The 27,169-nt window shown below is 43.8% G+C and overlaps 2 protein-coding genes across 2 annotated transcripts in view; both read right to left on the bottom strand.

Moving 5' to 3' along the window:
- Positions 1–1,192: 1,192 nt before the first annotated feature.
- Positions 1,193–13,726, bottom strand: PUS1 (pseudouridine synthase 1). The gene is made up of 6 exons (XM_058158808.1): positions 13,430–13,726; positions 10,788–11,018; positions 10,068–10,205; positions 9,094–9,196; positions 2,869–3,566; positions 1,193–1,644 (listed from the first exon to the last, which is right to left on the bottom strand). Exons 1-6 carry the CDS (start codon positions 13,649–13,651, stop codon positions 1,600–1,602), a joined length of 1,437 nt encoding a protein of 478 aa, XP_058014791.1. The 5' UTR covers positions 13,652–13,726; the 3' UTR covers positions 1,193–1,599.
- Positions 13,727–19,361: 5,635 nt separating this feature from the next.
- The window catches only part of ULK1 (unc-51 like autophagy activating kinase 1), a 99,450-nt gene continuing 91,642 nt past the window's right edge, over positions 19,362–27,169 (bottom strand). The window contains exons 31-32 of the mRNA XM_058158202.1: positions 23,033–25,976; positions 19,362–22,914 (exon numbers count right to left, since the gene is read on the bottom strand). The gene's annotated coding sequence lies outside the window, so the exon portion shown is untranslated. The remainder of the gene's footprint in view (positions 22,915–23,032; positions 25,977–27,169) is intronic.

Genomic DNA, 27,169 nt, shown 5'->3' with positions numbered 1-27,169 from the left:
TCTCTACATGGGGCTCCCCTTGAGGTGCACCTGGAGGCTCCAGTTAGTTCAGAATGCAGCTGCGCGGGTGATAGAGGGAGCCCCTCGTGGCTCCATGTGACACCTCTCCTGCGCAGGCTGCACTGGCTACCTGTGGTCTTCCGGGTGCGCTTCACAGTGACTATCTTCAAAGCGCTCCATGGCATAGGGCCGGGTTACTTACGGGACCGTCTGCTGCTACCAAATACCTCCCACCGACCCGTGTGCTCTCACAGGGAGGGACTCCTCAGGGTGCCGTCGGCCAGACAGTGCCGGCTGGCGACACCCAGGGGAAGGGCCTTCTCTGTGGGGGGCCCCACCCTTTGGAACGAGCTTCCCCCAGGACTTCGCCAACTTCCCGACCTCCGAACCTTTCGCCGCGAGCTTAAGACACATCTATTTATTTGCGCAGGACTGGACTAGATTTTAAATTCAAATTGGTTTTAATGGGGATTTTATTATTTTTATTACTATTTTAATTATTCGGCCAGTTATGATAAGTTTTTTAATGGATGTTTTAATTGTATTTATATGTATGTTTTTATTTGGTTGTGAACCGCCCTGAGTCCCTAGGGAGATAGGGCGGTATAAAAATATGAATAAATAAATAAATAAATAAAAATAAATAAAACAACTACATTCTGATTTATTTTTCTTGATGGCTTTCAACACTGAGAATGTTCTCCGACCTTCCCAAGATCAGCAAAGCTATGGCAGCATTACACACAGCCTGGATTAGAAATCATTTTTTTAAAAACCTTTGTACCTTTCGTCATAAGAAGCCTTTATTATTATTATTTATTTATTTATTATTTATTTATTATTTAAATTTGTATACCGCCCTTCTCCCGAAGGACTCAGGGCGGTTCACAGCCAGGTAAAAATACAATACAATAAATACAAATTAAAATACAATTAAAAAACTTATTAAAATTGGCCAGGATTAAAATTTGGAGCTAAAAACCCATTAAAACCCATTAAAACACTAACCCAGTCCAGCGCAGATGAATAAGTAGGTTTTAATTATTATTATTTCAAAAGGAGCATTAAAAAAAAAAACCTGAAATAGACATTTTTCTAAAAAAAAAAATGGAGATGAAACTCAAGCTGTTCCAACCCAGAGTTTGTTTCAACCACCACATTATTTGGTCTATAAGAAAGTGAACAAAAAAAATTAAAATATATTGTTTTTATAAAAGGAAGAGACCGTTTCCAAAAACCATATTACTTGGCTGAGCCGATAATCACAGAAAGCTTTCCGAAAGAACAATTAATTTTGGCTGTTTGGAAAAACCAGAAGAGAACAGCATTCTTAACAGCTTGCACTTTTCTGTAAGAGTCCGATAATTATTTTTCTCTGACACGTTTTTAAAAATCATTTTTTTATCGAGCATAATTAAAGCAGTGTTTGTTCTAGCTAGCATCATGTCCCCCTTTCCAGTGCTGCAGAGAAGGACGGAAAACATCATTTCTGTCTTTCTTCGTCTCTGCTCAAGACTAAGGAATATCCATCATTGAGAAAAGCTTGATTTTCTGGCCAAAGGGACCTGAATCCAGGGTATCAAAGTGTGCCCGAAATCCTCAATCAGAATTGTCCTCACATCCGTCGCTGCCTTCAGGATCAGACTGAAAGAAGCAAAACATTTTAATTCTTCAATGGAGATTCTCCATCATCCAGGTCATAATTGTCCCAAAGGTGGGGTTTGTTTGTTTTTTGTTTTTCCAAAAGGCAACTAGACTTTCTTGCGGGTTTTTTTCCTTGAAAATGTTTCGCTTCTCATAAAAGAACTGAAGAACAGAATAGAATAGAATAGAATAGAATAGAATAGAATAGAATAGAATAGAATAGAATAGAATAGAATTTGGAATGAATAGAATAGAATAGAATAGAATAGAATAGAATAGAATAGAATAGAATAGAATTTGGAATGAATAGAATAGAATAGAATAGAATAGAATAGAATAGAATAGAATAGAATAGAATAGAATAGAATAGAATAGAATAGAATAGAATAGAATAGAATAGAGAACAGAACAGAACAGAACAGAATAAATATTGGAATGAATAGAATGAAATGGAATAGAAAATAGAATAGAATAGAAAATAGAATAGAACGGAACGGAACAGAACAGAACAACAGAACAGAATAGAATTCTTTATTGGTCAAGTGTGATTGGACACACAAGGAATTTGTCTTTGGTGCATATGCTCTCAGTGTAAATAAAAGGGGGGGAAAAGAAAAAAATACATTCATCAAGATTCATAAGATAGAAGCTTCTCATCCAAGAAGCTTCTTGGATGTGAAGCACGATGTTTTCAAAGGAAAAAAACCAAGAAAGTCCAGTTTTGCCTTTTGGGGGAAAAAACCCCACCTTTGAGACTTCAATTCTCCTGAAAGAAAACCCTCCTCACACAAGGCAATGGTTACAATCCGCACTATCACAGTTGGAAGTTGCAACCTTGCTTCCTTCTTAAGATTTTTGTCCATGGAGGGTCTCAGTCAACCAGGCCATGGTTGTCTCAAAAGTCCTTTCAAAAGGGCAACTGGACTTCCTTCAATGAAAACTCAAGTCCAGTTGTCTTCTGGACAGCACCTTTGGGGACATTCTTAGATTTATATTCCGCTTTCTTCAAGGACTACCATGGAATCTCCATCAGCGTCTCCCATCATGTTATCCCCCACAATGATAAATTTGAGAAAGCTGAGAAAGTCCCAGAATTACCCCAGTTACTTAATCAAGAGGGGACCTCAAGATGAGCCTCACCACTCATCCAGCCCCATCACCACTGAATCCCCCCTGGTCCTTGGGCCGAGAAGTAGGGATCATTTCAAAACCGTTTCCCTTTACCTTGGCATCTCTGGGATCTTCCTGCAGCCTTGAGATGGTGGAATCAAACTGATGGTTGAAGAGCGTCTCCAGCCAGTTCATCATGGACCTTTCTTCCTTCTCCGTATTGATAATGGTGGGATAGATGTGCTGCTCTTTGAAAGCCGTGATCTTCTCCTCCTCTTCTGCCCATTCCAGGGCTTCGTGGAGACCGTCGTCCCCAAAGCGTTGATTGTAGCTCTCAAAGTGAACCCGTTCCAAAATCAGACCCAGCCCGGGAGCTTTGGGAATGTCCACTTTCTCCTCGCCCCAGCTCTGTTCCATGATGGATTTGGCGGCGTGGCCCTTGACGATCGCGATCACCAAGCCGATCATTTTCCGGATCTGGTGCATCATGAAACTCTGTCCTTTCACTTTGACCACCGCAAACTCCAAGCCGTCCCTCACGAAGGGCTCTTCGCAAAACATCTCCATGATGTAACGTTTGGCGCTGGGATCCTTGGGGCCCTTCTGGGAGGTGAAGTTATGGAAGTTGTGAGTGCCTTTGTAACAAGCCAGGAGGTCGTTGACGGCCTCCAAAGTCTGGGCACTCAAGCGGTAGGTGTCGTCCTGAGCTGTATCATCCTTGTGGGCAAAAGCGAACGTTGGCAGCATGTATGAATAGGTCCGGGCATCACATCTGTTCTTGGAATTGAATTTCCCGGTCACTCTTTTCAGCCCTATGTTTTTTTTAAACAGACAAAACTTTAGGACAACGTCCTATAAATTTGGGTCAATCTATAATTTTTTCACAGCTGGGCAGGATCCCGAACAGAGGTGAAATGCTCCCATTTCGGACCGGATCATCCGATCCAGTAGCAATGGCGGTGGGTGGTTTGGAGAACTGGTAGCAAAAAATCCCTGCCCCCACCCCAACCCCAGCTGAGCCGTGCAATCATCAGAGGTGTTTTTTTTTACTTTTAAAAGCATTTTTTCTTTGGCCGAAAAAAATGCTTTTAAAAGTAAAAAAAAAAAAACCTCTGAGGATCACGCGGCTCAATTGGGATCGTCAGTACTCTTTAAAACAGCGATTCTCAACCTGTGGGTCGGGACCCCATTGGGGGTCAAATGACGATTTGCCAGGGATCACCTAAGACCATCGGAAATATGGGAAGTATACTTGCGAGTCAAAGGATCGCGCTCCAATGGTTGACTCCACAAGCCAGCTGCAGGCTCTTCAAATTGCTAGCCGAATTCGGCTTCAGGCGCGATGAATTAAAAAAGAGAGAAATCTTTGCTCTGATGTCTCCCTCTCAAGCCAGCTGCAATCACTCCCAATCGCTAGCCTAATCTGACTTCAGGCGCGATAAACTTAATAGGGGAGGAGTCTCTGCTTTAATGCCTCCGTCCTCAAGGCAATCACAAGCAGTTCAGATCGCTAGCCAATACGGCTTCAGGTGTGATAAATTCAAAACGAAAATAATTTTATGGTTGGGGTCGCCACATTGTGGGGAATTGTATTAAAGGAGTCGCCACATCATGGGGAATTGTATTAAAGGGGTCGCAGCACTATGAAGGTTGAGAACCACTGCTTTAAAAGCATGTTTTCTACAAGCTCTTCGGCCGAAGAGGTTGTAGAAAAAAATGCTTTTAAAAGTTAAAAAAAAAAAGTTGGCCACGCCCACCCAGTCACATTACCCCACCACCAAGCCACGCCCACAGAACCGATAGTAACTGATTTTACATTTCACCTCTGATCCTGAACATAGTATATAGTATAACATAGTACAACACACCATAGTACCCTTAATAATGGATTAAGTGCTGAATCAAGAGGAATTTCCAAACCTGATTAAATGTGTTTTCCTTCAAGAAGAATCTCTTGGGATGATCTGAATCTGGATTTGATCTGATCTAAATTTTATCGGAAAATGGTCTAGGGCAGGGGTCTCCAACCTTGACAACTTTAAGACTTGTGGACTTCAATTCCCAGAGTTCCTCAGCCAGCTTTGCCAAGGTTGGAGACCCCTGGTATAGAGTTTCCTGCCCGAGCAGAGAGTTGGACTAGCGGACCTCCAAGGCACCTTCCCTCTCTGTTAATCTAAAAGTGTTATTCTTGGGAAGCAGCGTGTTTACCACAGATGCAGTGTCCTAGGGCAGGAGTCCCAACCTGTGGGCCACGAGGATTTTTTCCCTAAAACCTCCCCCCCCCCGAAAAAAAAAGGAAGCAAACAAGGAGCTGTCTGCAAGGAGTATAAATCCTTCCATTCCCCACCATCCAGTCAGAGCTGAAGAAGCTTCTTGGATGAGAAGCGAAACGTCTTCAAAAGAAAAACTAGAAAATCCAGTTGCCTCTTGAAAATAAGCACCTTTGGGACAACCAGGATCTGGATGACTGAGAATCTCCATGGACACCCCATGATTCTTGTGTCTTATAATTCTAAAGCGTAACAGAACAGAATAGAATATAGAATAGAGTAGAGTAGAGTAGAGTAGAGTAGAGTAGAGTAGAGTAGAATAGAATAGAATAGAATAGAATAGAATAGAATAGAATAGAATAGAATAACAGAGTTGGAAGGGACCTTGGAGGTCTTCTAGCCCAACCCCTACTTAGGCAGGAAACCCTAAACCACTTCAGACAAATGGATGTCCAGTCTCTTCTTGAAACCCTCTAGTGATGGAGCAGCCACAACTTCTGGAGGCAAGTTGTTCCACTGATTAATTGTTCTCACTGTCAGGAAATTTCTCTTTAGTTTTAAGTTGCTTCTCTCCTTGATTAGTTTCCACCCGTTGCCTTACCTAAAATTCTGATGTGAGAAGGAAGATGTTCGTTAATCTTCTGTAAAATATCTTCGATCAGCCAGACCTTCAAGGAAACAATCTGTCCGGCCGCAGACACACCCTGAATTTTTTTCCAAAGAAAAGAAAAAGAAATTAAATAAAAATGAGGAACGGTCCGAGCAGAACTGGATGGAATCGGTACATGTTATAAAAATGCCACCGAGTCACATTTCGAAGAACGTTTGCCACTCATTTTACAATTTGCAGACTTGAAAATATTAAATGTTAAAATTAAGTTCCAGGAGGAAAAAACGCTGTTCGTTCAAAAACCACCTGTATTACCTATTCAGCACAATCTTTAATTCCCTATCATTAAACCGATAGTCATCGTCAAGAACTATCGGTATTACCTTATCAGTCCTAGCACATCTCTGAAACGACATTTTCTTCATGTCCTCTCCGTGGTTTTCCGGAATACATCCGGATTTTATTAGGGCTGATACTAGGTCATCTTCAATTGTCCTGTACTGGGAAGTTTTCACATTGCGCTGAGAATGGAAAAGAGAGAGAGAGAGAGAGAGAAATGAATGTATTCTACTCATCCAAGACCAGAGAATGAATTTCTCTGCTGCTTTTAAAAGCTGAAAACTGATCTACGAGACCATCTAACACCAGCTGAACCAGCTCATCTTTATCCAAACAAGGACTCACAGTTGGAAGGGACCTTAGAGGTCTTCTATCTAGTCCCGCGATGGCGAACCTATGGCACGTGTGCCCAAGGTGGCACGCAAAGCCATCTTTCCAGACACAGGAGCTGTCATCCAACTCACCTGCAGCTGCAATCACTCCCAATCGCTAGCCTAATCTGACTTCAGGCGCGATAAACTTAATAGGGAGGAGTCTCTGCTTTAATGCCTCCGTCCTCAAGGCAACCGCAAGCAGTTCAGATCGCTAGCCAATACGGCTACAGGAGCGATGAATTAAAAAAGAGAGAAACCTTTGCTCTGATGTCTCCCTCTCAAGCCAGCTGCAATCACTCCCAATCGCTAGCCTAATCTGACTTCAGGCGCGATGAATTAAAAAGAGAGAAATCTTTGCTCTGATGTCTCCCTCTCAAGCCAGCTGCAATCACTCCCAATCGCTAGCCTAATCTGACTTCAGGCGCGATGAATTAAAAAGAGAGAAATCTTTGCTCTGATGTCTCCCTCTCAAGCCAGCTGCAATCACTCCCAATCGCTAGCCTAATCTGACTTCAGGTGTGATAAATTCAAAATGAAAATAATTTTAATTGTATTAAAGGGGTCGCAGCACTATAAAGGTTGAGAACCACTGCTTTTAAAAGCATTTTTCTTTGGCGAAAAAATGCTTTTAAAAGCATTTTTCTTTGGCGAAAAAATGCTTTTAAAAGCATTTTTCTTTGGCGAAAAAATGCTTTTAAAAGCATTTTTCTTTGGCGAAAAAATGCTTTTAAAAGCATTTTTTCTTTGGACGAAAAAATGCTTTTAAAAGTAAAAAAAAAAAAAGTTGGCCATGCCCACCCAGTCACATTACCCCACCACCAAGCCACGCCCACAGAACCGATAGTAACTGATTTTACATTTCACCTCTGATCCTGAACATAGTATATAGTATAACATAGTACAACACACCATAGTACCCTTTAAAACAGCGATTCTCAACCTGTGGGTCGGGACCCCATTGGGGGTCAAATGACAATTTGCCAGGGATCGCCTAAGACCATCGGAAATATGGGAAGTATACTTGCGAGTCAAAGGATCGCGCTCCAATGGTTGGCTCCACAAGCCAGCTGCAATCACTCCCAATCGCTAGCCTAATCTGACTTCAGGCGCGATGAATTAAAAAGAGAGAAATCTTTGCTCTGATGTCTCCCTCTCAAGCCAGCTGCAATCACTCCCAATCGCTAGCCTAATCTGACTTCAGGCGCGATGAATTAAAAAGAGAGAAATCTTTGCTCTGATGTCTCCCTCTCAAGCCAGCTGCAATCACTCCCAATCGCTAGCCTAATCTGACTTCAGGCGCGATAAATTCAAAATGAAAATAATTTTACGGTTGGGTGCCACATCATGGGGAATTGTATTAAAGGAGTCACATCATGGGGAATTGTATTAAAGGAGTCACATCATGGGGAATTGTATTAAAGGGGTCGCAGCACTATAAAGGTTGAGAACCACTGCTTTTATAAGCATTTTTTCTTTGGCCGAAAAAATGCTTTTATAAGCATTTTTTCTTTGGCCGAAAAAATGCTTTTAAAAGCATTTTTTCTTTGGCCGAAAAAATGCTTTTAAAAGTAAAAAAAAAAAGTTGGCCATGCCCACCCAGTCACATTACCCCACCACCAAGCCACGCCCACAGAACCGATAGTAACTGATTTTACATTTCACCTCTGATCCTGAACATAGTATATAGTATAACATAGTACAACACACCATAGTACCCTTAATAATGGATTAAGTGCTGAATCAAGAGGAATTTCCAAACCTGATTAAACGTGGTTTCCTTCAAGAAGAATCTCTTGGGATGATCTGAATCTGGATTTGATCTGATCTAAATTTTATCGGAAAATGGTCTAGGGCAGGGGTCTCCAACCTTGACAACTTTAAGACTTGTGGACTTCAATTCCCAGAGTTCCTCAGCCAGCTTTGCCAAGGTTGGAGACCCCTGGTATAGAGTTTCCTGCCCAAGCAGAGAGTTGGACTAGCGGACCTCCAAGGCACCTTCCCTCTCTGTTAATCTAAAAGTGTTATTCTTGGGAAGCAGCGTGTTTACCACAGATGCAGTGTCCTAGGGCAGGAGTCCCAACCTGTGGGCCACGAGGATTTTTTCCCTAAAACCTCCCCCCCCGAAAAAAAAAAGGAAGCAAACAAGGAGCTGTCTGCAAGGAGTATAAATCCTTCCATTCCCCACCATCCAGTCAGAGCTGAAGAAGCTTCTTGGATGAGAAGCGAAACGTCTTCAAAAGAAAAACTAGAAAATCCAGTTGCCTCTTGAAAATAAGCACCTTTGGGACAACCAGGATCTGGATGACTGAGAATCTCCATGGTTCTTGTATCTTATAATTCTAAAGCATAACAGAATAGAATAGAAAATAGAATAGAAAATAGAATAGAATAGAATAGAATAGAATAGAATAGAATAGAATAGAATAGAATAGAATAGAATAGAATAGAATAGAATAGAATAGAATAGAATAGAATAGAATAGAATAGAATAGAATAGAATAGAATAGAATAACAGAGTTGGAAGGGACCTTGGAGGTCTTCTAGCCCAACCCCTACTTAGGCAGGAAACCCTAAACCACTTCAGACAAATGGATGTCCAGTCTCTTCTTGAAACCCTCTAGTGATGGAGCAGCCACAACTTCTGGAGGCAAGTTGTTCCACTGATTAATTTTTCTCACTTGTCAGGAAATTTCTCTTTAGTTTTAAGTTGCTTCTCTCCTTGATTAGTTTCCACCCGTTGCCTTACCTAAAATTCTGATGTGAGAAGGAAGATGTTCGTTAATCTTCTGTAAAATATCTTCGATCAGCCAGACCTTCAAGGAAACAATCTGTCCGGCCGCAGACACACCCTGAATTTTTTTCCGAAGAAAAGAAAAAGAAATTAAATAAAAATGAGGAACGGTCCGAGCAGAACTGGATGGAATCGGTACATGTTATAAAAATGCCACCGAGTCACATTTCGAAGAACGTTTGCCACTCATTTTACAATTTGCAGACTTGAAAATATTAAATGTTAAAATTAAGTTCCAGGAGGAAAAAACGCTGTTCGTTCAAAAACCACCTGTATTACCTATTCAGCACAATCTTTAATTCCCTATCATTAAACCGATAGTCATCGTCAAGAACTATCGGTATTACCTTATCAGTCCTAGCACATCTCTGAAACGACATTTTCTTCATGTCCTCTCCGTGGTTTTCCGGAATACATCCGGATTTTATTAGGGCTGATACTAGGTCATCTTCAATTGTCCTGTACTGGGAAGTTTTCACATTGCGCTGAGAATGGAAAAGAGAGAGAGGTTAGGAAGGTAGGGAGGGAAAGAAAGAAAGAAAGAAAGAAAGAAGGAAGGAAGATGTTCGTTAATCTTCTGTAAAATATCTTCGATCAGCCAGACCTTCAAGGAAACAATCTGTCCGGCCGCAGACACACCCTGAATTTTTTTCCAAAGAAAAGAAAAAGAAATTAAATAAAAATGAGGAACGGTCCGAGCAGAACTGGATGGAATCGGTACATGTTATAAAAATGCCACCGAGTCACATTTCGAAGAACGTTTGCCACTCATTTTACAATTTGCAGACTTGAAAATATTAAATGTTAAAATTAAGTTCCAGGAGGAAAAAACGCTGTTCGTTCAAAAACCACCTGTATTACCTATTCAGCACAATCTTTAATTTCCTATCATTAAACCGATAGTCATCGTCAAGAACTACCGGTATTACCTTATCAGTCCTAGCACATCTCTGAAACGACATTTTCTTCATGTCCTCTCCGTGGTTTTCCGGAATACATCCGGATTTTATGAGGGCTGATACTAGGTCATCTTCAATTGTCCTATACTGGGAAGTTTTCACATTGCGCTGAGAATGGAAAAGAGAGAGAGAGAGAAATGAATGTATTCTACTCATCCAAGACCAGGGAATGAATTTCTCTGCTGCTTTTAAAAGCTGAAAACTGATCTACGAGACCATCTAACACCAGCTGAACCAGCTCACCTTTATCCAAACAAGGACTCACAGAGTTGGAAGGGACCTTAGAGGTCTTCTATCTAGTCCCGCGATGGCGAACCTATGGCACGTGTGCCCAAGGTGGCACGCAAAGCCATCTTTCCAGACACAGGAGCTGTCATCCAACTCACCTGCAGCTGCATGCGCACCCCAGCTGGTGTTGAGGCCTCCAGTGCGCATGCGCGCAATTCTGGAGACCCAGCTGGTCTTCAGAGCTCTCCTGTGCATGCATGAGTGTGCAAGTACCTGCGCGCAGCGCATACACACAGATGTCATTCATGCATGTACATTGTACCCTGCAGATGCACACGCAGCACACGGGGGGGAGCCGCGCATGTAAGCGAAGCATGTACCTGTTTGGCACTTGGTGAGTAAAAAATTTGCCACCACTGTTTTAAGTCATAGTCCCACATGCCATTATCGCCAGTCACTCACCTGCATTCCATGGTAGCCTTTCCCACAATACACCAGCAGCAGCGCAACTTTCTTCTTCGGGAACTTCTTCGTCTCGTCCTTGACCTCTTCCTCCCCGTCCTTGAGCCTTTTGGCATCGTGTCCGTTCTCCTCCTGCTTCCCGGCCTCCTTCTCCTCCCTCCCATCCCCGTCCCTCGGCCTCTTAGCCAGGCTGTTTTCCAGACTTCCCGGTTGCTCAGCCATTGCAAGACACTGGAAGAGACCACAACACACACCGCAAGAATGCACAGGTTAATGGGAGGACTAGCTGCTTCGTTGCAATGCTAGTTAAGTATTGGTAGTCAAGTATAGGTGCAACGCTAGTCGGTGACAGTTGAAATGCTAGTTAGATACACGTATAATGCTAGTTAGGTACAGTTGCAGGTAGATACCGCTAGGTACAGCTGCAATGCTAGTTAGGTAGAGTACCATTAACTAGTAAAGGTAAAGGTTTCCCTCGCACATACGTGCTAGTCGTTGCCGACTCTAGGGGGCGGTGCTCATCTCCGTTTCAAAGCCGAAGAGCCAGCGCTGTCCGAAGGCGCACGGAACGCTGTTACCTTCTCACCAAAGATGGTCCCTATTTTTTCTACTTGCATTTTTACGTGCTTTCGAAACTGCTAGATTGACAGAAGCTGGGACAAGTAACGGGAGCTCACCCCATTACACAGCAGTACTAGGGATTCGAACCGCTGAGCTGCCGACCTTTCGATCAACAAGCTCAACGTCCTAGCCCCTGAGCCACCGTGTCCCTTAACTAGCTAGCTAGATACAATTACCATGATCGTTAAGTACAGTTGCAAGGCTAGTTTAGGAGCATAAGAATAGAAAGAGAGAACCCAAAGATAAGGATAGATGGACCCTAGACCCTTCCCAGGGTCTCTGCACTGCTTTTATAGAACATAAAATAATAAGGGTTGAAAGGGACCTAGGAGGTCTTCTACTTCAACCCTCCTGCTCAAGCAAGAGGCCCCGAACCATCAGGACCAATAGCTGCCCAGTATAAATACAAAGACAAACAAAACACACCTCTCTGTTTAGAGCGGAAAAGCAGGCGGGAGTTTTGCAGGAAAAAACGGTTTAAAAAAGAAAGCATGCCTGCCATCGGAATAGGGACACTGCATTAGGTATGGATCTACAAATAAAAATAGAAGGGGGAAGGAGAGTCTGAAAATGTTTCTGTCTAGAGACAGACAGACTGACAGGAGGGAGGAAAGATAGGTAAGTAGAGGCAGGAAGGGAGAAAGGAGAGATGGGAGGGCTGGATGGAGACAAGAAGAAAGGGCGAGGGGGTAGGGAGGGAGGTAGAGGGAGGGAGGGAAGATGGAAGGAAGGGAGAAAGAGAGAGGGAGGGAGGGAGGGAAGGAAGGAAGGATGAAGAAAAGAGAGTAAGAGGGTAGGAAGGTAGGTAACGGAAGGGAGGGAGGAGGGAGGGAAGAAGGAAGGAAGGAATGAAGATGGGAGGGAGGGAGGGAAGGAAGGAAGAAGAAAAGAAGAGTGAGAGGGTAGAAAGGAAGATAGAGGAAGGAAGGAAGAAAGGGAGGGAGGGAGGGAGGGAAGAAGGAAGGAAGAGAGAGAGGTTAGGAAGGTAGGGGAGGGAAAGAAGAAAGGAAAAAAGGGAGGGAGGGAGGAAGATGGGAGGGAAGGAAGAAGAAAGTAAATGAGTGAGAAGATAGGAAGGTAGGTAGAGGAAGGAAGAAAGGAAGAGAGGGAAGAAGTAAGTAAGAGAGAGAGGGTAGGAAGGTAGGGGAGGGAAAGAAGAAGGAAAAAGGAAGGGAGGGAGGAAGGTGGGTCGAGGAAGGAAGAAAGTAAGAGAGGGAAGAAGGAAGTAGAGAGAGGGTAGGAAGGTAGGGGAGGGAAAGAAGGAAGGAAAAAAGGGAGGGAGGGAGGGAGGAAGATGGGAGGGAGGGAAGGAAGAAGAAAGTAAGAGAGTGAGAAGGTAGGAAGGTAGGCAGAGGAAGGAATAAAGGAAGGGAAGGAAGAAGGAAGTAAGAGAGAGAGGTTAGGATGGTAGGGGAGGGAAAGGAAAAAAGGGAGGGAAGGAGGGAGGAAGCAAGGGAGATGGGAGGGAGGGAAGAAAGGAAGCAGGAGGTAAGAGAGTGAGAAAGTAAAAAGGTAGGGGAGGGAAAGAAGGAATGCAAAAAGGGAGGGAGGGAGGGAGGAAGATGGGAGGAAAGGAAGAAGAAAGTAAGAGAGGGAGGGAAGGAAGGTAGGTAGGTAGAGGAAGGAAGAAAGGAAGGGAAGGAAGAAGGAAGGAAGAGACAGAGGTTAGGAAGATAGGGGAGGGAAAGAGGGAAGGAAAAAGGGAAGAGACGGAGGGAAGGAAGGTAGGTAGGTAGAGGACGGAAGGAAGGGAAGGAAGAAGGAAGTAAGAGACAGAGGTTAGGAAGGTAGGGGAGGGAAAGAAGGAAGGAAAAAGGGAAGAGACGGAGGGAAGGAAGAAGAAAGTAAGAGAGAGAAGGAAGGAAGGAAGATCTGGAGCTGCAAAAGCAGGCAGGACCTTTTGCAAAGACTTGCTCCAGGGGCTTTGAACTCTTCCGGAACCCTCCGCTCGTGAGAACGACCCTCACCCTGGCTGCCTTTCTCCATTTTCCATTGCCATAGCCCCCTCCCTCCCTCCCTACCTTCGGACGGGCGCTGCAGCTCCCAAGGCTCCAGGCTCGGCCAACCCCCCGGCTAGATCTCCAGCAGCAACCCAGCCAAACTCCGCTCGCGCTTTGCCCGAGAAACGAGCCAGGATCCGGCCGTCCCCTCCGCCGCCGCCCCCCGGGACCGCTTCTCCATGCCCCAAGGGTGACCCCCAAAGAACCCGAAATCCCCCTTTTCCCCGCGAGCAGCCACCTCATTCCAGCCAGCGCTGGAGAGGAGCGGAGTTTGCAAGCGCTCCGACCGCTTGCAGCAATGCAAACCCCGCCGGCTTTCCCAACCACGTGGGAGCCGGAGCAAAAAGGAGGGGGGAGTCTTAAAAAAAAAAAGGAGGGGGGAGGAAAGATTATGGGATGGCGGTACGGCAGGCGAAGAGGGACCCGTGCAAGGCGTTGCGCGTTTTGCTTTTTGCAAAAAATAAATAAATTAAAAAATAATTTTAAAAAGAAAAAAAAAAAAAACCAGGCACCGGGCGCGCTGGGCTTGCAAAACAGCACCGTGGGAAACGTTTGTTGCGCCTCGCATGCGGCACCCGCGTCGATGAGAGCTTGGACTTAGAATCCTGCGTCCAGTTTTGGTCACCACGCTATTAAAAAAAAAAAGGATGTTGAGACTCTAGAGCAGGGGTCTCCAACTTTGGTCCTTTTAAGAATAGAATAGAATAGAATAGAATTTTTTTATTGGGCAAGTGTGATTGGACACACAAGGAATTTGTCTTGGTGCATATGCTCTCAGTGTACATAAAAGAAAAGATACGTTCATCAAGCTTTGCTGGCTGAGGGACTCTGGGAGTTGAAGTCCACAAGTCTTAAAAGGGATCAAGGTTGGAGACCCCTGCTCTAGAACAGGGGTCTCCAACTTTGGTCCTTTTAAGAATAGAATAGAATAGAATAGAATTTTTTATTGGGCAAGTGTGATTGGACACACAAGGAATTTGTCTTGGTGCATATGCTCTCAGTGTACATAAAAGAAAAGATACGTTCATCAAGCTTTGCTGGCTGAGGGACTCTGGGAGTTGAAGTCCACAAGTCTTAAAAGGGATCAAGGTTGGAGACCCCTGCTCTAGAACAGGGGTCTCCAACTTTGGCAACTTTAAGCCTGGTGGACTTCAACTCCCAGAGCTCCTCAGCCAGCTTTGCTTTGCTGGCTGAGGGATTCTGGGAGTTGAAGTCCACCAGTCTTAAAAGGGATCAAGGTTGGAGACCCCTGCTCTAGAAAAGGTGCAGAGAAGAGCAACCAGGAGGATTGCCATAAGGCCATTGGGCCATAAGAAACAATGGATGGAAACTGACCAAGGAGAAACTCAACCTAGAAATAAGGAGGAACTTTCTGACAGGGAGAACAATCAACCAATGGAACAGAAGTTGCCTTCAGAAGTTGTGGGAGCTTCATCACTTGAGACTTTCAAGAAGAGACTGGACTGCCATCTGTCAGAAATGGTGTAGGGTCTCCTGCTTGGGCAGGGGGTTGGACTAGATGACCTACAAGGTCCCTTCCAACTGTCATACGGTTACCTACAAGGTCCCATCCAACTCTGTTAATCTGAATCTAAAATAATCAAAGGCCTGGAGACTAAAACATGAAAAACGGTTATAGGAACTGGACATGGCTAGTCTAGTGCAAAAAAGGACCAGGGGAGATAGAATAGAATATAATTTTTTATTGGCCAAGTGTGATCGGACACACAAGGAATTTGTCTTGGTGCATACGCTCTCGGAGTACATAAATATTCCAATATTTGAGGGGCTGCCCCAGAGAGGAGGAGGGGGGTCAAGCTATTCTCCAAAGCACCCGAAGACCAGACAAGGAATAATGGATGGAAACTGACCAAGGAGAGATTCAACCTAGAAATAAGGAGAAATTTTCTGACAGTGAGAACAATCTGGAACAGAAGTTGCCTTCAGAAGTTGTGGGAGTTTCATTACTGGAAGCTTTTAAGAAGAGACTGGACTGCCATTTGTCAGAAATGGTGTAGGGTCTCCTGCTTGGGTGTGGGGGTTGGACTAGATGACCTACAAGGTCTCTTCCAACTCTTGTTATTCTGATCCTAATCCATCCTTCCGAGTTGAATTGGAGAAGAAAGCCTTTGAGAATAGCATCTTTGCATCTCGGTTTATTTTCTGGGGCTTGAATTTGTTGGGGAAAACCGCGTCTTTTTGATGGTTCAGGGCTAGGTAAAAGGTAAAGATTCCCCTCGCACATGCATGCTAGTCGTTCCCGACTCTAGGGGGCGGTGCTCATCTCCGTTTCAAAGCCAAAGAGCCAGCGCTGTCCGAAGACGTCTCCGTGGTCATGTGGCCGGCATGACTCAATGCCAAAGATGCACAGAACGCTGTTATCGTCCCACCAAAGGTGGTCCCTATTTTTCAACTTGCATTTTTTACGTGCTTTCGAACTGCTAGGTTGGCAGAAGTTGATACAAGTAACATTACGCAGCACTAGGGATTCGAACCGCTGAACTGCCGACCTTCCAATCGACAAGCTCAGCGTCTTAGCCACTGCGTCCCTATGGTTCAGAGCTTGGGGGAAGATAAACCATAGAGAATTGGTGTCCCACGTAGATACATTCCTGTGTCCTTTTTGCACACTGGAATTTAGCCCTCAATGTTGTATCTGCGCCCCCCCGAGATGGGCCCCCTGCCAGAAAGTGACTTGGAAAGTGAGGGGGAAGGGCCATCAGGACTTACCTTGGGAGCATCGGGCTTCCCTGGCTCAGCTCCAGGAGCCAGAGGCAGGCCAGGTGGAAGAGATAACGAGGCCTCTGTCCCCTGACTCTCCCCCCCCCACCCAGGCCATGCCTCCAGACCCGGCTGATGGCAATCAGGCCTGGCTGGACCCTAAGTTTCATAGGCAGGAGAGGCGGGAACAACAGAAGCAGGGGTGGGGCAGGCCTAGGAAGTGCTGAGTCATGGAACCACACCCCACAGGATATAAAAGCAGCAAGGGCTGCTATACCACTTCGTGGCAAGCAAATCAACTGCTTAACTAGAGCTGAAGTACTGTTTGTTCCTGGGTGACTCATCGGCGTCGAGGGAGATAACAGAGACACTTGGCAGACGCTCGCTAGTTTGCTGCCAGAGCCGATAGTAGCCGGCTAATTAAGTCATCGCTCGGACTGAGGCGAGGGGGACAGAACACTCAACTTAACAACCATTTGTTTAGTGACTGAAGTTACAGCAACTCTGAAAAAAGTGATTTGCAGCATCCCGATGGTCATGTGATCAAAATTCAGACACTTTGCAACAGGGTTTACACAAGTTAGTCCTTGACTTACAAACATTCGTTTAGTGACAGTTCAAAGTTACAAGGGCACTGAAAGTGACTTACGGCCCTTTTTCACACTTAACGACCATTGCTGCATACTCGCCATAATCACGCGATCAAAATTCAGACGCTTGGCCGCTGGCTCGTATTTATGACGGTTGCCATGGTGTCCCCGGAGTCACGCAATCCCCTCTTGCGACCTTCTCACCAGCGAAGTCAATGGGGAAAAACATTCACGTAACAGCCGTGTCGCTAACTTAACAACTGCAGTGGTTCACTTAACAAATGCAGAAAGGTCATAAAATGGGGCAGAATTCACTGAATGTCTCACTTAACAACTTTGTGCTCGATTGAGGTCGTAAGTCGAGGACTACCTGCATATATGACGTCTGCAGCGTCATAGGAACATCCTTTGTGACCCGATGAGCAACGTCATCGGGGAAGCCAGATTCACTTAACAACCGTGTCACTAACCTAACAACGGCAGTGATTCGCTTAACGATTGTGCCAAGCGAGGCCGTAAAGTGGAGCAAAATTTAAGAAATGTCTCGCTTAGCAACAAATATTCTGGGCTCAATTGTTGTTGCAAATTGTCTCTCTTAGAAAATCCCAGCTTGTAGGGTAAACTGAGAAGTCAAAACATCTTATAAGACAGCGGTCACCCACTGGGGGTCCGCGAGAAAATTTTGGTGGTCCGCAAAAAAATTATTTGCATTTTTTATATTGCACAAAATACTAGTTTTTTGTTTTTTTAAAAAATCGTATTAGTGGTCCGCGGGATTTAAAATCACGAATTAAGTAGTCCCTAAATTCCGAAAGATTGGTGACACCTGCTATAAAAGGAGTCCATGACCAACCATTTTCATGTTGTAGACCAGGGGTGTCCAAACTTGGCCCTTTGGAGAGTGATGGACTTCAACTCCCAGAATTCTCCAACTAGCAACTTGCTTAAATTTATAGCTCATGCTGGCTGGGGAATTCTGGGAGTTGAAGTCCACCACTCTCCAAAGGGCCAAGTTTGGACACCCCTGTTGTAGACCAACCATTTTCATGTTGTAGCCAAGATCAGGACACAACAGGGGACTGGTGATATGTAAAATTTGTTACTACCAGTTCTGTGGGCATGGCTTGGTGTGTGGGGGGGGGGGTAATGTAGGCGTGGCCAACTTTTTTTTTTTTTTTACTTTTAAAAGCATTTTTTCGGCCCAAGAAAAAAATGCTTTTAAAAGTAAAAAAAAACAAACAACCCTCTGATGATCCTGCGGCTCAGCTGGGCATGGGGGTGGGGGGTGTGCAGGGATTTTTGCTACCAGTTCTCCAAACCACCCTCCACCATTGCTACCAGATCAGGCAATCCGGTCCAAACTGGGAGCATTTCACTCCTGGACTGGAGGCTAAAACATATCAAGAACAGTTGCTGGAACTGGGCCTGTTTAGTTGAACGAAAAGAAGGACCAGGGGAGACATGATAGCAGTGTTCCAATATCTCAGGGGCTGCCCCAAAGAAGAGGGAGTCAAGCTATTCTCCAGAGCACCTGAGGGCAGGACAAGAAGCAACAGATGGAAACTAATCAAGGAGAGAAGCAACCTAGAACTACGAAGAAATTTGCTGACAGTGAGAACAATTCATCAGTGGTAGGACTTGAATCCAGAAGTTGTGAATGCTCCAACACTGGAAGTTTTTAAGATGTTGGACAACCATTTGTCTGAAGTGGTATAGGGTTTCCTGCCTAAGCAAGGGGTTGGACTAGAAGATCTCCAGGGTCCCTTCCAACTATTCCTATTCTATTCTATTCTATTCCATCCCTTCCCTTCCCTTAAGGCAGCGGTTCTCAACCTGTGGGTCGCAACCCCCTTGGGGGTTGAATGACGATTTGCCAGGGGTCACCTAAGACCATCGGAAATATGGGAAGTATACTTGCGAGTCGAAGAATCGCGCTCCAATGGTTGACTCCACAAGCCAGCTGCAGGCTCTTCAGATCACTAGCCGAATTCGGCTTCAGGCACGATGAGTTAAAAAAGAGAGAAATCTTTGCTCTGATGTCTCCCTCTCAAGCCAGCTGCAATCACTCCCAATCGCTAGCCTAATCTGGCTTCAGGCGTCATAAACTTAATAGGGGAGGAGTCTCCACTTTAATGACTCCGTCCTCAAGGCAATCGCAAGCAGTTCAGATCGCTAGCCAATACGGCTTCAGGCGCGATAAATTCAAAATGAAAATAATTTTACGGTTGGGGTCGCCACATCGTGGGGAATTGTATTAAAGGGGTCGCAGCACTATAAAGGTTGAGAACCACTGCCTTAAGGGTTTCTCCATGGCGTCACCAAGAATCAAGTCACCGACTTCAGCCTGGCAGGCCAGCCTTAGCAGAACATCCCAAAGGTGTTTTTCCAAAAGGCAACTGGACTTCGTTTTTCCTTGAAGACGTTTCGCTTCTCATCTCCAAGAAGCTTCTTCTGTTCTGACTGAAGTCAGAAGTCTAAACTCAGAACTTTTTTCTCCTTTGGAGAAAGGCACCTTCGGGACAAACATGACCAAAATCTCCATAGATAATCAGCAGAACGTGGCTATTCCACCAGAGGTCCATCCTGGAGAAAGAGAGAGCGGGGGAGCGGGGGGGGGGAGAAAGAACAAAGCACCCCAAGAATGAAAAATCAAAATTTTATTTTTCCTGAAGTCGGCGTCATACAACGGAAAGCAAGAATACACCCACGCGCAGAGTCACATAACACTTTTCCAACAAAAAATAAAATAAAATGAAAGGCCAAGTGTCAATCAAACGTACTTTCTCACGAACATGAATGAACGGAGTGGCGGTGAAACTGAAGGATCTAAATTCAGACGCTACGTACAAAATGTTGAAACAGTCACAAACCCGTAGAGCAGGGGTCTCCAACCTTGGCAACTTTAAGCCTGGTGGACCTTCAACTCCCAGAATCCCCCAGCCAGCTTTGCTAGCTGGTGGATTCTGGGAGTTGAAGTCCACCAGGCTTAAAGTTGCCAAGGTTGGAGACCCCTGCCATAGAGGGAAGGAAGCAGATGGAAGATACATCCACATTTTTCCCTCTCCTCGTTTTAAACTTTCCTCAATCCCTGACGTGTACCGCTCAATAAATAACTACTTTTCTCACCAAACAAAACGAACAAAAAAAAAATCAACAATGTCTCATGCTACATGCAGTTAGTTTGAAAACCTAGAAGGACAAAATAATAACAACAAAGTCACCAATATGGCGTTTTTTTTTTTAAAAAAAATGCCTTGTTTCTCTATTTGTGTTCTTTCATTCAAGCACAGTGGTTAAATTTCAAGTATTGAGAAAATACCGTGTGTACATGTGAGAGAGACAAAGCTCAATGATTCTGTTTCTTTCTTTCTTTCTTTCTTTCTTTCTTTCTTTCTTTCTTTCTTTCTTTCTTTCTTTCTTTCTTTTCTCTCCTGAATGACGTGGACAGCTAAGATGCATTCAAGTCACTAAGGATAGCAGGAAAGTTAGCACTGAATAGACCAAAGTAGTTTAGCAAAATGGGGAGATAAGTTGGAGGTTTACAGCCTCAAGAGCAAAAACAGGCAACTTAACAGGTAGGAGAGACTGTTTCAAACAAGGTTTCTCGCGTGCAACAGGCATGGCGTCTTTGTCCCAGAACAGCAGGAACAGAAATCTCTTTAAAAAGTTTAGATTATCCAATTATCCCCTTCTGTGCTTAAACAAGACTTAAAAGGAAGAAAAAAATAGGTGAAGTAACGCAAAAATGTGACCTAATTTGATTAAGGAGAAAAACGCAACATGCATTTTTAAAAGACCCGACACCTTAACTGGACTTTTGCTAAATGAAGGAAAAAAGCAATATGACAATTTATGGATTTGAGGATTGGAAAAAAAAATATCCCATATTCAAGTAGAGATGGAAGAGCCAGAAAAAACATGTCCTCAGACAAAAGGTGCCGACAATGCTGATCGCACACAAACCTAACAATGCTGATCGCACACAAACCTAACAAACGCACAACCCAATGGAGCAACGCATCTTGAAAGACCTGAAACAAGATTAGGGGACCTGAGACTAAAACAGGGGTCTCCAACCTTGGCAACTTTGTAAGACTTGTGGACTTCAATTCCCAGCAAAGCTTGCTGAGGAATTCTGGGAGTTGAAGTCCACAAGTCTTAAAGTTGCCAAGTTGGAGACCCCTGGACTAAAACATACAATGAACGGTTGCAGGAACCGGACATGTCGTCCTCACAAGAAATGCACTGAAAGGCATTCACATGCTACTAAATCCCATCTTCTCAGACCTATAATTCACAAAGGAGGAAGAAACAGCTAGGCACGTTGTGCAAAGCACACTTAACTGGATCACGAAAAGGACTCACGTTTGACACCTTGGGCCCAATTTAGTTGCTCGTGTCAACTTCTGCTCATTAGTGGGATTGTGCATTTCTAACCTTAATAGTTCATTAGTGGCCTGGGATGTTACATAAATGCAGAAAAAAATAGATTTAATAGAGAGATGGATGCTTGGGAGAGAGAATGTGGCTATCTGGTATTCCATTTACACTGGGTCATAAGTTAGGAGAATTTGTTTTTTTCAGCAAAAGGATGTATTATTGTTGGTACACGACCCCAGAGAAATAATCCAAAAGAAGGTTTCAAACCAAAGGTTAAAAACATGAACAACATGAGATGTTTTATGATGCACGGTCGACTGATGAGCAAGCTTTTGATACAAATTCATATAAGGATGCAAAAGTTTTTGAAGATTAATGAAGAAAGCAGACGCCTATCGAAACCAGAGTTTATTGTTAAGGCCACCAACACGCCCTGGATTCTTAATTTCAAGAGTATCCATCCACTGTCACATCAAAAAAGCTGTGTCAGAACCCTGTATGGTAGGGTGACAACCCATTGTGGTAGCCAGCAAGCTAAACAACTGAAGGGAAGGTACCTTTGTGAACCATTTGAGCGTAATGGGTACCCAAAATAATTTATTACAAGATGCCTGCGTAGAACACGGAGAGAGAAAAAAAAGATACAATAACAACAGTAACAGAGTTGGAAGGTACCTCGGAGGTCATCTAGTCCAACCCCATGCTCACTCAGGAGACCTGTACTAGGGATTCGAACCGCCGAACTGCCAACCTTTCTGATCGACAAAGCTCAGCGTCTTAGCCATTTGAGCCACCTAGTCAGACTGATCATAGGGCACACCCAGCCATACATCAAAAACATTTCGAAAGCTGTAGAACGCACCACCCGCCCAGAGGCTACCAAGCGAGGACAAATTAAGACACTGTAAAGATTGCTTGGAGGTGGGGAATGCTTCTAATGTAATCTACCGGATCCCCTGCATGGATTGCCCCTATGACTATGTAGGACAAATGAGGAGGACTACCAGATTGCAAGTAACACAAGCGAACGGTCTGACGAGGAGACCCGAACTCATTGGCAGCCTCCCATTGCAATGGATAAGGACACACATTCAATTTTGCAGCTACTAAGATTGTTGGCCGAGCAGGGACAAAGATAGCCAGGGAAAGAATGGAAGCCTGGGAAACCAGCCCCTTGTCAGTCAACAGAAGTGCTGATTTACCACCAGCTTATCAAATACTGAAGGTTCAAATTTAGATTCACAGTGTTGGAAGGTCATCTAAAAGGAAACAACCATCAATTGCCAACCATCAACACCAGTCAGCCGACAGAGAGACGCTCTCCAAAGATGGACTCCAGAATAAGTCCAAAAACTCAGAAAAGTCCATCTCTGATCTCGGTGACTGACCCAGATTCAACTTTGAAAAAAAAAATTAAATAAGGACCAGAAGGAAATTCTGGAATAATTCAGAATTCATTTTGGGTCTGTTAGGATGTTTTGAAGAGTAGTTTTTTTTTCTAACTTACAGGGGGTGGAGGCAATCTTTAATAAAGAAAATTTAAGAGTTGTGCAGAGGAGAAGATGACTTAAGATTTCCCCTTGCTCTATTTTGGTATAGACTCATGAGAAAAGGGGGGGGGGGGTTGTCTGTTGGGTAGGTGGCATCAGGATAAATTTTTTTGGGGGGGGGATGTGCCAGGGGCTGAAACAGATAAACTGCCTTCACAATTGATTGCCTGGGGTGTTAATTGGTAGTCAAGAAAACAAGAGAAAGAGACAGAGAGGGAGAGAGAGAGAGACATACAAGCCATGTTCTAACACAGGGGTCTCCAACCTTGGCAACTTTAAGACTTGTGGACTTCAACTCCCAGAATTGAAGAATGGCTGAGGAATTCTGGGAGTTGAAGTCCACAAGTCTTAAAGTTGCCAAGGTTGGAGACCCCTGTTCTAACAGATACTTATAGTGATAGAAAAGTCGCAACCAAGTATTATAAACACAATGGGAATCAGACTTTGGGATAAGTGATGTCCAAGTACAGGACATTATTTGCTCTCACCCTCTCCATCTCAAGGGGTGAGAATATTCTTCCTCCCTTAACTCAGTTTTGTAGCTTTTCATGACGGCATCTTCCTAATTTCTAATTACTCTCTTGCCTGCTTTACACGTCTAGAGAAGTTTTTGGAGCCCAACAGACTAACACTCAGCGCGAGAGGATTTTTTTTCCCCCCAAAGCTGAATATTCATCTTATGGACTAGCCAGAAGAATTCCTATTTCCAATTTTCAGTCTGTAGTTTCGTACTTGAGAGTGTCTGCACTGTACTCCTAACATCTAGCTAGTGCTCGATAATAACTTGATGCTTGATAAAACCCAGATATGTTTGTTTAGCAGTGCTGGGTTCTTGGAGACAAAGATATCCTTTATTACTATGTAAAGATATGCATCTCCACTCCCGGCCCATATTTCGTGAGGGCTGAAAACAACATTTGCTGGTTTCTCGTTAGTTTTTAGGCACAATTCAACAGTGATGGCTTTTAATCCATAAAGCCCGCTTTCTCTTGAAACCAAACACCTTTGTACCAAATTTAAACGCGATCAAATTGCCAGAAACGCCAGAAACAAAAGGTGTGTGAAAACATTGGTGTAAAAAAAAAAACACAACCCTCCTGTATGCGCGTAAATGAGGGGGATTTTTTTTTCTTTTTTTTTAAAAAAAAATCTTTTATGCATTCAATGTAGCTTACCTTTTTAAAAAAAAAAAAATTAAAAAAGGTATAGAACTGGCTCCTAAGTCAAAAAGATTGTTCCTTCCTTACCGAGAAAATAAAGAGATGGATTGTGAACTGGCTGCGTGCAAAGAAACTCGACTCGCTCTTATTTTAGAAAAAGGGGGGGAAAAAAGAGAACGTTAATATTGAAATCTAGGTTATATTTTTACATGCAAGATCCTCCATTTTGCACAGACAAAAAATTTACTGAACGTTGGATCCCTCTGCTAAAAAAAAAAAAAAAAAAAAAAGCACGAATCAAATTGCACGCACCACAAAACAAAGCACAACACGCAACACAGACGAAGCTCACGGGTGTGTCTCAAGCGCTGGCTCACAGCTGTGGTGCTCTCACAAGGTCAAATGTGCATGTACAGCCCCCCCCCCAACCTCCCCCTCAAACAAACACACGCACACTCCAAAATGCAGAAACATACACAGCCGTGCCCTAACAGCTCTTTTTGGGGGAGGGCACTACTTCATTGCTTTAAAAACGGGAGGAATGGGAAATTTTAAGTTTAATGCTAACACAAAAAACTTCTTTGCAAAACGAAAACAGAGAGAGGGGGGTGGGACCCAGTAAGTTGCAAATACACAAGCAATCGCAAGCCTGTCCTTTAGCTTCTCGAAACCATGTTGGTTTGAACAGTATATCAGAGGAGGAAGAGAAGGAGAAGGAGAAGAAGAAGAGGAGGAGGAGAAGAAGAAAGAAAGAAGAAAGAAAGAAAGAAAGAAAGAAAGAAAGAAAGAAAGAAAGAAAGAAAGAAAGAAAGAAAGAAAGAAAGAAAGAAAGAAAGAAAGAAAGAAAGAAAGAAAGAAAGAAAGAAAGAAGAAAGAAAGAAAGTGACACAGAGAGAGAGAAAATAAACAGACCATCATTGATGTTAGAAAACGTTCAAGTTAGCAACCTGGATTACAGAGAGAACAGGAAAAGGCTGCCCCCCCTCTCCCCTTATTCTAACAACATACAGTACATTTAAAACACGTAAGATTACGCTATACATTATATACACATAAATACATACTGGATCTTAGCAACGTGTGTGTGTTTGTGTGTGTGTAGACACCCACACATACTTGTAGTGCAATTTCTGAAAAGGAAAAAAAAAAAAACACAAAGGAACCCTCTACGATGAAATTAGCACAGAGCAGAACACGTCAAGAAGAAGTCCCATCCAGGAGACACTTCAGGAGCCGTTGCAGAATATCCAGTATGCAACCATCGAGTTCAACATCTCCATAAAGTGCTCCTTTGATTCACAAAGCTAATGTGTGTGTGTGTGTATATTGCATATGTGTTTTCTTCCCCCTCTTTTCCTGTCCCTCAGGGAAGAGAAGCTATTGATGAGAGAAAACAAAACAAAACCCAAGGTTACTCCAGAAGAGGCGCCTTCTCACAACACGGGTGCCTAAATTGGACGAGAGGGTCATTTCCATGCATTTATTTAACGTTCCCTTGCACCGGTGTAGGAGGCATCTCTTCACCTTGGATGTTTTTTGGCTTCTTGAGAAGGAACACGACAGCTTTAAGATTGTATTGCGTGGCTCCAACTGCTTGGAAGAGGTCTACGGTCTTCGATGGATTTGTCCCACCTCCCCATAGATGAAGAAGGAAGGAATGCCCCATCACATCCACCGTGTGGGAAAACATCCGGACTAATTTCCAGCATCCCAGTGGATGAAGTAGGCTGAAGCAAAGCTGAGCTCCAGATCTTCTTCCCATGCAAAGAAAGATGAGAAAGCCTGGGAGATGTTGAAGGACATCCAAGTACACGGAGATTGGGGAGAAGTGGTGCAACCAGACAAAATTCTGTAGAAGTGCAGGTCTGTTCAACCATCTGGGACATTCTTCCCTTGGCTGAGCGTCATCTTTCCAATCACAAGAAGCCTTCCAGGTGTCCACTGCCAGCAGTAGACGAAAGTATCTCCAAATGAAGAGGGCCAAGCTGGCATTGCCATAATCCCATCGGTTCCTCTTCAGAAACAAAAACATAAAAAAAACCAGTGGCCGCAAAGCAGGTTTGGTCCTTGGTTTCCTCAGCCCTCTTTCACCAGTTGGAAAAGGGTCCTTCTTGTATCTACCTGTCCCCAGTTTGCACCAGGATTTTAGCAGGAAAGAGGTGCTACTTCCTGAAAAAGAGAAAGGAACAGAATGGATATCCGGGAAAGATCTCCCTGCCAACTGGGGAAGCCAATAATGGCTTCCAAGAAGTCCCCTCTGAGACTTCTTCAGAAGAGTGCAGAGTTTATGGCCATATTTACTATTTTATCTATTCTTTACTTAATACTACTAGACCGCACCTAATACTATAACATTCTTCTTTTTAACTTTTTTAAAACTTTATTTTATTTTATTTATAATACTTTTCATCTCCATCAAACACTGTGTGAACTGGGCACGGTTATTTGAAAATTCATAGTTCACATACTTGTTGTATTCATTACAATAACATTGATAATATAACCCTATATCAAGATAATTTACAATAGTACATAACATCATGATAAACTTCTCTCCATAGTAACATTTTCTCTTCTTATATCTCCTCTTTCCTAACTTCTGTTTCTATCCTCTAGCCCAGTGTAGTCAACCTGGTCCCTACCGCCCACTAGTGGGCGTTCCAGCTTTCATGGTGGGCGGCAGGGGTTTTGTCCGATATTAAAGCACTTTTCTTTTTTTTTTATTTAATTGACTTTTTAAAAAAATTTCATAGCATTATTTAAAAACATTTTCATTAGGTTTTCATAAAATCCCCCTTGACAATTTAAATTTCTAAAATATACTATTTGTATCGCCCGCGCATAAGTTTAGTTCACGTTACGTAAGGGAAACTAAATGGCGCTATAGTGCGACCGCAAACAAGAGAGCCTTGTCCCAGAATAGCTCGCGTATCTCCCACCACACCACCCAGCTGTAGCAAGTAAGCAGAGCTGGTAGCTGGCGCTCCCTCCCAAACCCATCCACGGTCAGTGGTGGGATTCAGCCAGTTCGCTCCACTTCGGGAGAACCGGTTGTTAACTTTCTGAGCAGTTTGGTGAACTGGTTTTTGGAAGAAATCATTAGGGCAGAGAATCGGTTGTTAAATTATTTGAATCCCATCACTGTCCACGATGCATAAGAGGCATGCGCAGACGACGATACACGGTGCATTACTGTGGAACCAGTGGGCGGTTAGAAAATTTTACTACTAACAGAGATACAAAAGTGGGCAGTAGGTATAAAAAGGTTCACTACCCCTGGTCTAGCCATTGATAAAATACATCCCATGTCTAATTTATGCCATACCTAATACTATAACAATCCTCTTCTTAACTTATTTA

This window comes from Ahaetulla prasina, chromosome 15 (assembly GCF_028640845.1).
Source record: "Ahaetulla prasina isolate Xishuangbanna chromosome 15, ASM2864084v1, whole genome shotgun sequence".
Lineage (NCBI taxonomy): Eukaryota > Metazoa > Chordata > Lepidosauria > Squamata > Colubridae > Ahaetulla > Ahaetulla prasina.
Note: the sequence above shows the minus strand (reverse complement) of the source record. Positions and strands in the feature narration are given on the sequence as shown.